General features: G+C 45.1%; 2 protein-coding genes across 3 annotated transcripts; one reads left to right on the top strand and one right to left on the bottom strand.

Annotated features, from left to right (window-relative positions):
* The first annotated feature begins 1,527 nt into the window (after positions 1-1,527).
* Positions 1,528-3,929, top strand: LOC126640232 (gallinacin-8-like). Of its 2 annotated transcripts, none has more exons than XM_050315849.1 (4): positions 1,528-1,701; positions 2,446-2,533; positions 2,774-2,907; positions 3,857-3,929. In XM_050315849.1, exons 1-4 carry the CDS (start codon positions 1,543-1,545, stop codon positions 3,863-3,865), a joined length of 390 nt encoding a protein of 129 aa, XP_050171806.1. In that variant the 5' UTR covers positions 1,528-1,542; the 3' UTR covers positions 3,866-3,929. The 2 variants fall into 2 exon arrangements, with proteins under 2 accessions (XP_050171806.1, XP_050171808.1); XM_050315851.1 differs by having other exon boundaries at positions 1,528-1,653.
* A 1,434-nt stretch (positions 3,930-5,363) lies between these two features.
* On the bottom strand, positions 5,364-8,724 carry LOC126640521 (gallinacin-9-like). Its single transcript, XM_050316359.1, has 3 exons — positions 8,559-8,724; positions 6,429-6,558; positions 5,364-5,601 (listed from the first exon to the last, which is right to left on the bottom strand). The coding sequence occupies exons 1-3, from the start codon at positions 8,614-8,616 to the stop codon at positions 5,586-5,588; spliced, it is 204 nt and encodes a 67-aa protein (XP_050172316.1). The 5' UTR covers positions 8,617-8,724; the 3' UTR covers positions 5,364-5,585.
* Positions 8,725-9,266: the final 542 nt, after the last annotated feature.

Below are 9,266 nucleotides of genomic sequence, written 5' to 3' on the forward strand. Positions count from 1 at the left end.
ATATAATTTAATTATGATATTAAGATATTTAAAGATATTTAAAAATATATTTTGTCAAAATTAATTAGTTGAAGACCTTATCCCAGTCCGGATTCATATTTGAGGCTGGATCTGTTTTGTACCACTTTGGGCAGGTGGCACAGTCACAAAGTGGGAAAACAGGAAGAAAGAGTAATTTTATCCTATTTCAAGGTCATTTTCAGGAGGTAACCCGAAAGGTTGAGTTCAGAGCTCTGTGCCTCAAAGATTTCAGCACTGGCTCTTCATTGCCATCTTGTGGGAGGCAGGTGACCTGGGTAGGATGCTTTTTGGAGTAGAGGAATGTTGGGGAGTTTTTCTACTCTTAGTGGTATGATAACGAAAACACAACTCTAGGCTCACAAGGTGCTTTCAGAATTCAGGTTATACCAGTGCTGCCATCAGTCTCTCTGGTCCAAACCCTCTGGGGACACATATTTCATCACAACATGTTTTGTGGAGCTTGTTTCCCTTGACCACCTACAAAGTTGGGTGCGTGGGAGTGGGTGCTTCCATGAAACTTTTAGTTATTCAAACAATAGTTATTTCCTGTAGCATAAGCAGAACACAGATGTGGTAAATGTATGAGAATGAAAGTGTGACAAGAAGGTCAAGGGAGGGGATTCTGCCCCTCTACTCCACTCCTGTGAGACTCAGAATAAAGACATGGAGCTACTGGAGTGAGTCCAGTGGAGGCCACGGAGGGCTCCAAGGGCTGGAGCCCCTCTGCTCTGGAGCCAGGCTGGGAGAGCTGGGGGTGTTCACCTGGAGAAGAGAAGGATCCAGGGAGACCTTAAAGCCCCTTCCAGTGCCTAAAGGGGCTCCAAGAGAACTGGAGAGGGACTTTGGACAAGGGATGGAGGGACAGGACAAAGGAAAATGGCTTCAAACAGAAATAGGGTATATTTAGATCAGATATTAGACAGAAATTCTTGGCTGTGAGGGTGGTGAGTCCCTGGCACAGGTTGCCCAGAGAAGCTGTGGCTGCCTCTGGATCCCTGGAAGTGTTCCAGGCCAGGTTGGACAGGGCTTGAAGCAAAGTGGGATAGTGGAAGGTGTCCCTGCCTATGGCAGAGGGTTGGAACGAGATGATCTTTAAGGTCCTTTCTAACCCAACCTACTCTCTGATGAACACAGAGGGTTCTCACCTGGCTTTCACACAGGAGAGTCATTCCAAAAACAGAGCTTTCCTAATGTAGCCCTTCGGAGGCTGTGGAGGCATTTCCAGGCCTCAGGGACGATCTCTTTGCAGTCAGAACCAGCACATGGCCATGGGACAGCCCTGTGGAATTAGATCCCTGCTGGATCCAAACCAGCAGCCTCCAGTGTGTGTCCCAGGACACTTCCTCCACCGCCCACGGTGGATCGATGTGTTGTACACAAACCAGGGTGGTGTCAGGTGCTTTTTGGGGGAGAGCCAACTCATGTGCCAGAGAAAGAGAAGGGAGTTCATGAGCGGTCACCATTCCCCATGGGCTGCTGGGAAGTGACGTTTCAGCTGCTGGGAATTGCTGTGAGAAGTCCATGTCCTTGGCCAGCTGGTCCGTGGCAGGTCTGTCATCAGCAGGAGTATATAAAGACAGTTCTTTTGGGGCAAGACATCACTTTGGGGAGCCACCCTTTAGGAAGAAGCAGGTAGGACAGACTGGCCCCTCTGCTGAAGTCCTCTTGGATGAGCTGAAGGTGTAGTTTCCACACCAGTTTCAACCAGTGAGGAGAAAACTGCATAATTTTTGGACAAAATTCATTGCTTCTCCAAAAAGAAATTCATCATCCAATATGTGTATCTGTATTAAATTTAATTTAATTATAACTTAATTTCTCATAAGCATCTGAAATGGACAGTGCTTGGTGTTTCAGTAATGCATTTGGCTGATTGTTACAGTCAATAATGGTGATTCCTAATTATTACATTAGTTTGCATTATTTTCAGAAGGTAATTGGAGTCTGCAGCAAGAAATGGTGGTGGAGAGACACTTCAGGACTTTCAGCTGGCTCACATATATATAATGGTGTTATAGGGAGAAGGGAGGAAGTTAATTTTGGAGGAAGATAATTATTTTTTTTAAAATTGTTTGAAGTTTTAACATCCAGAGTTATTAGTATGGGATTCAAATATAAGGGTCTTCACTAAAGCTGGTGTAGGCTATCACTGCAGTTGATGGAAGGAAATTAACAACATTAATGTAATTCTTTTAAAATTTATAGCCATAAATAATTTTTTTTAATCTTATGCAACATGCTTTCAAATATATCTTCCCCTAAAAACTGACATTTCAATAGATTTATTCCAGAATGTTTATAAACATTGCATAAATGGCAATTTTTATTTAAAAAATGCAGCTTATATTTCATAAATAGTGTTTGTACTGGATGATGACAGATGCAGGTTAAATGCTCAACTTCTTTCTGATTTTTTCTTGGTAGCTGTTGGATTTGGTGGCTCTGAATTTGGACATGAAGATCTTTTCCCTTTTATTTGCCGTTCTCCTCTTAATGCTCCAAGGGACTTCAGGTAAGAGTTATGTAAAATGGAAGGAAATGCATGGGGAAAATCATGAGTATGGAGAGATTAAAGTAGAAATGGAAATAAAATAAAATAGAAGTGAAATAGAAATAGTTTTATGCCCTTTTGCCCAAGGCCAACTAATGCTTCCAGCATGCTGGACAAATTTAATGGTGAACAAACACCAGCTGAAACCCTTGGATGAAAAATCAAGACTTTGAGTTGTTTATTTTTTTTTGTTTTGTGCAGGTTTCATGCGCGCCCCCAACAACGAGGTGCAGTGCAAACAGGCTGGGGGTGTTTGTTCCACCGACCATTGTCCCCCACCCAACACAAGGTCCTTTGGGCGCTGCCAGCGAGGGATCCCTTGCTGTAGGACCGTGGTGAGTTGTGGATGTGATGATCCACGGAATCACTGAATGGTTTGGGTTGGAAGGGACCTTAAAGCTCATCTCATTCCACCCCCCTGGAACAGACACTAGCCCAGGTTGCTCTGAGCCCTGTCCAACCTGACCTTTTCTTTTTTTTTCCAGGGATTTCTTGGGGTAATGGGTTTATTATTCATTTTCCTACACCCAGTCTGCCCTTTAGATGCAAAACTCCTCCAGCAAGGAAACAGAGACTCTGTGCACTCAGATACAGGATGTCCTGAGGATTTCCTCACTACTTCCCCCTGTACCATTAATGATTCAGCTCAAGTGATTCATGGGAAAGACCACAGTGAAACCAAAATATTTGCTGATTGTTTTGAGCCACCTGGTCTGCTCAAAGATGTCCCTGCTCATGAGCTTTAGGGTCCCTTCCAGCCCAGACAATTCCACGATTCTGTGTTTTGTTTTGGGGTTTTTATCCCTTGAATTTCTTACTAGAATCCTAAATTTCAGCCTACATCTTTACTCTGATATGAAACTGCAGAAACAAATATCCATGGAAATTTACGCTCTGCCTCCAGTGGTTCTAATGTTTCATTTTCTGTTTCTTTTTTTTTTTGTTGTAAGATGCTGCACTCTTATTTTTGGATTCTTTAATTTAAACTTTGTTCAATGTTAGTAGCAGAGATGTTATAAACAAAGCATGAGCAGTAGAAATTCCTTTCCACACCAGAGATTCCAAGATGAGTAGGAAGCTTTGAGCATAGACACTGGTCAATTCATTATTAAGTAAAATAGCAAAAGCAATTTAGTATTAAAATTCAGCAGCAACAAGACTGTTAGTATCCTACCAAGCACTGAAGATTTGGATCCAGGAATATCAGCTCTTGGTGCTCATTCAATCCCTTGAAATCCTTTCCTAGACTGCAAAATGTGACAGTTTCTTTCCTTTATTTTGCAGTATGATTAGTGACCACTGACATCTCAGATGGGCTAAGCAAAGCTTCTGGAAATTTAAGAGATGCATGTGCACACAGGAAAACACGAACAACAGAAAGAGAACAAATTCCTCCACAAACAGTCTTAGTGACCTGAAGGATCTTGAAAGCAATTCTTGAACCACCCAGAAAACAACAATATTTCTCATTTTTTAAAATGTTTTGTAGTTGAAATTATATTGTGTCAATTAACTTCTATCCCAGAGAGATCAGGCACATTCAGAAGTCTGTAGCCCTCAGAACAGCTATTCTTTGTCTTATTTCCTTTTAGGGTTAGCAATAATTTGAGTAGTGCTAGAAGACAAAGGCTCCAGGAGACACTGAATTCTCATTTGGGGGTGCTTGTACTTCAAAGTCTGCATATCTCAATAAATTTTAGTAAACTTGCTCCAGAGGAGTTGTGTTTGAGCCTTGTACCTGTGAGGAATTGTCTTGGTGTGTGTTTGTGCTGAAGGATCTGGCTCCCATCTCACCCAGGGTCAGTGTGGGATGTGCCTTGTGGTTTCTTGTCCAAGAAAAGAAGAAGGAACCAAACCCACACATGCACAGGAATATGGCCTGGCCCTGTTCATTATTAGGTTGACCATTAACAGCCTTCAAGGTTGGGTTGGATGGGGCTTGGAGCAACCTGGGATAGTGGAGGATGTCCCTGCCCATGGCAGGAGGTGAAACAAGGTGATCTTTATGGTCCTTTCCAACCCAAACTATTCCATGATTCTGTGATTCTCCAAACCCACTGTGATTAGGCTTGTAGGAAGCTGGCACAAACTGGTCATATTGAATCCTGAAACCACCCATAGCAACTCCTGGCATGGACAGCATGGATTCTTTGAGTCATCCCTTGTCTCAAAGCCTTTTGGCCTTTGCATTAGCACTGTGGGATAACAGGAATGGGGAGAGGAGGGAGGGGATGAGTCTTGAGGGGGATGAGCACTGGTGCACACACTCTGGGCTGATGGACACACAACACACAGCCTCCAGACAGCAGAGCACAGGGAAAAGCAGTTTGACTAGTTTAGGATCCAGGGAAATAAAATTCCATTGACATGGTACTGGTCTACGCTAAATAGAGACAGCGGGAGCAGAATGATGTGAACGTGGTGAGGCAGTTTAAAGCCCAAAGGAAGTTGGCCTTCTGCCAACCCTGGGGTTTCCCTGCATTGCCATTCCCAGCATTTCAGGTTGGGCTGGCAGATGTAACTGTGTAGGGGGAGCAGAAAACTGAGTCTGTCTCCTGAAACCCAGCTCTGGAGGTGCTCTGGGCTGGAATGGCAGCAGGAACGGGCTCTTGTGCTTTTGGAATTATTAATATATATGTTGCCACACAAACTGCTGCAACACAGGACGATTTAACAGGACTTAATGACACATGGACTTAATTTAGTTAAATAAAATTCATTTACAGGCAGATGTTTACAGACAATAAGAACAACAAAAGCCACACTGATATACATGAGCAGATATCAGCAATGGGGTTTCACAGGAACTTGCTTTTATTAGAGTTGAAGTTGCAAATATCTATATTGGGGTACAAGAACTCGTCCTCAGATCTTCCTGTGCTCCTGAGGGCCTTCACCCCCATGGGAAAGGCTCCTCAGGGTTGCACCGAGGACAGGATCCATCGATGTCAAAAGATGGGAGATGTCTCAGATGTCCAGAGCTCTTGTCTGAGTGGTCAGTGAGGTGTCAAGTTTAGGAACTGGGTGTCCTGCAAAGAAAAGTCAGGTGCTTAGATCACCCAGCAAACTAGTTAATTCTACCTGAACACCTCACACTGCTGGAGGCATAAGGTAACACATGGGATTAAAGACAACTGGAGATACTTGTGATCTGAAACTCTGTTTCTGGTCATAAGACAGTCCAGATAAAATAGAGGACGTTGGCTGCCACCTCTCAGCACACACCACAGCTACTCAACTGTGGGTGCTGATGACCCAAAATACATACCAGGATACAGTTTAAGAGTAAAACTGGTTTCTAAATAAAGAGCAACACTGGAGAAGGTGGCTGATCCCCTCACTTCTATCCATGCCCTTCATAGAATCACATGATGGTTAGTGTTAGAAAGGATCTTAAAGACTATCTAGTTCCAACCACTACCATGGGCAGGGACACCTTCCACGATCCCAGGTTGCTCCAAACCTTGTCCAACCTGGCCTTGGACACCTCCAGGGATGGGGCAGCCACAGTGTCTCTGGCAACCTGTGCCAGGGCCTCCCCACCTGCACAGTAAAGAATGTTTTCCTAATATCTAATCTAAACCAACTCTCTTTCAGATTGAATACACTCCCCCTTGTCCTGTCACTCCAGTCCCTTGTAAATAGTCTGTCTTTTTCAGAGAGAGCAGCCTGGAATTTTTTTAACACCACAAGGCTCTGCCTTTTTGCTGCCTGACACAAACCCCGGCAAATGAAGGTGTTTTTTGGAGGGCGTAGGGGGCTGGAGAAGGGGCTCGATGATGCCAGTAGAGGGAGAAGCCCATTAATTCTATTTGCTCTTGATGCAGCAGCATTGCTTTGCAGGGACTCTTCTTACCATTTGCAGCATCTGAGCTTCCCACCACGGCAGGTCCCGATGTCAACCAGAGGAGCAGCGCATGGAACAAAGGAGCAGGAGCCCCGGCTTTGCCGGCAGGTGAGGGTGTCAGAGGTGTCCTGGCTGGAAGCTGAAAGTAAACAAGAGAATATTCATGTTCATTTGTCACAGCAGAGGATTGGAGAGCCGAGGCATCGGATTTATCTGATTTGGTATGGGGTTCTTATCATCAAATTGGACTTTATCCCCAGTTTGAAAGGTTTGACAGCTGTATTCTAAATTGGATCTACTACCTAATAGTAGGTTCTATCTACAATCTATTTCAATCAGTTTGTCCTGGTGGTTCTCACGTCCTCTCTCTTAATCACATATTATTCAAGGATTATGTGTTTTTGATATCACTCAGGTCATTTAAAAGCCATCCTTAGACCTTGGTTTCCCTTGTCTCTTAAATTAAAAAGCCCTGTAGTTTTATGGGTCTTTTCTGTATGCAAGTCTTCATGAAGAGATATTAAATAACTTTTGGCCCTTTCCCAGAGGCTCTACTGAAGCCATCTCAAGGATCACTGTTTTTTTGACATAAAGAATACATTTTGTGATGCATAAAATAGGGAAAGTCCAAGAAAGCAATCCCAAATCGTGTAGCACAGGCTTTGTCTAAAGCTCCTACAAGTGCCTGGATTTGACCCATGTTTCTTTTTTGAGTAGACAGACATTTGATGGTCTAGGAGAGTAGCTAAAAATTTGAGACTACTGCAAACTAAAGCAATCACTGAGATAGATTCAACTGCTCCAAAAACCCTCAAATAGCCTGGAATGATGCATGTGCTCAATACCCATTTAATTCACGTGGATAATGCTGAGTTCAGGTAAAGACCCACAACCATAACTCCTTTTTTCCCAAAAATACAGGAAGTCTTCTAATCTGGAATACACTGTCTGGAGGTGTGGGTGGGAATGTGAGAAGAGAAAGCTCTCACATTGCAGCGTTGATTCTTAAATCATAGAATTGTTTAGGTTGGAAAAGCCCTCTAAGACCTTCGAGTCCAACTGTTTCCACAGCGGTGACAGGTTCACCAGTGGCCCATGTCCCCAAGTGCCACATCCACACGGCTTTTAAATCCCTCCGGGGTTGAGGACTCCACCACTTCCCTGGGCAGCTGTGCCAGGGCTGGACAACCCTTTTGGGGAAGGAATTTTCTAATATCCAATCTAAACCTCCCTTGGTGTAACTTGAGGCCACTTCCTCTCATCCTGTCCTTTGTTTTCTGCGAGCAGAGCCCGACACCCCCCTGGCTTCCCACTCCTGTCAGGGAGTTGCAGAGCCAGAAGGTACCCCTTGAGCATCCTTTTCTCCAGGCTGAGCCCCCTCAGCTCCCTCAGCTGCTCCTGGTGCTCCAGCCCCTTCCCCAGCTCCGTTCCCTTCCCTGGTGTCATCTGCAAATTTGCTGAGGGTACATTGATAAATTATTGATAAATATTAAACGAGACTAGCCCCAGTACTGAGCCCTGGGGAACAACACTGGTGACCAGCCCCAGCTGGGTGTAGCTCCATTCACCACCACTCTCTGGGCCCAGCCATCCTGACAATTTTTAACCCAGAGAAGAGTGACACTGTCCAAGACAGGAGCAGATAATTTCTCCAGTACAATGCTGTGGGAAACAGTGTCAAGGCTTCACTAAAATCTAGGTAGATACCTAATTCACTGAAAGGCCATAGAGGAGATTAGGTTGATGAATCAGGACCTGCTTTTCCTAAACCTGTCCTGGCTGAGGCTGATCCCCTGGATGTCCTGTAAGTGCCACATGAAGACACTCAAAATGAGATCCTCCAAAATGTTCCCTGGCACCAAGGTCAATACAGAACAGCTTTTTTTTTTTTTTTTTTCCCCATCATGCCATCATATGGCTGGAATGCAAGATGCTAGAAAAAGACCATGAGGAAGACTATCAAGGACCTCAAATCCAGTATTTTAAAGATTAGGACTATGAGCCAGGAAGGGGAATTGTAATATGAAAGTCTTGATTTCCAAGAGCACGGAGGTAATCCTGAACCTCGGCACCAGGATCTAATGACCTTCCCTGCACGTGCACCCTTTTAGCCTCCATCTCCTCTGTTTCCAGCCTTACCTGGAGCAGCCTGGAAGAGGAAGAAGAGAAGAGCGACGAGGAAGAAAAGGATTCTCATGGCTGGCAGCCGGTAGTAAGATAGGCTTTGCAGGAATGGAGACAACACCAGTGTGAACAGAAGCTGTCCGAGACCGAGCACGGTTGGTGTCTCTGCTTATAAAGGCTCTGGGAAAGACACGGGGTGGGGAGGTAGAGGAGTGGCTGCCTGAAGAACAATGAGTTCATTGCCCTGTTACTATGGAGACTGGTGATGTATGAAGGTGTTGCAACCTACCACGTTAGGAGATGCCTGACCTGAGCAATGACCACGTCTCCCAGCTGACCCGAGCAGCCAAACCACCCCGTGCCAGCTGGTGGGCTGCGCCCCGGGAGGACAAGGGATTGGAGGAGGAGGGAGGTGGGTTCCTGTGATCCACAGGACTGTAAACCATGTGGAACTGATGGTGCCCTGTGACTCCTGTCCACGGTCTTGTGACAGCCTGTCCTTCCCCCAAGCCACCAGGCACAGTGAGCAAAGGCAGCCCAGCGTGAAGCAAGGAGAGAAAAGACCCTCCTCCTTGGAGACAAGAGCATGTAGTGACAGGACAAGTGAGAATGGCTTCAAAGAGAGCAGGTTTAGATTAGACATCAGGAAAAAATTCTTCACTGTTGGGGTGGAGAGACAATGGAACAGGTTGCCCAGAAAAGTTGTGGCTGCCCCATCCCTGG

The sequence above is a fragment of the Myiozetetes cayanensis genome, unplaced genomic scaffold (genome assembly GCF_022539395.1).
Source record: "Myiozetetes cayanensis isolate MyiCay16 unplaced genomic scaffold, myiCay2020 scf2-11, whole genome shotgun sequence".
NCBI classification, from domain to species: domain Eukaryota; kingdom Metazoa; phylum Chordata; class Aves; order Passeriformes; family Tyrannidae; genus Myiozetetes; species Myiozetetes cayanensis.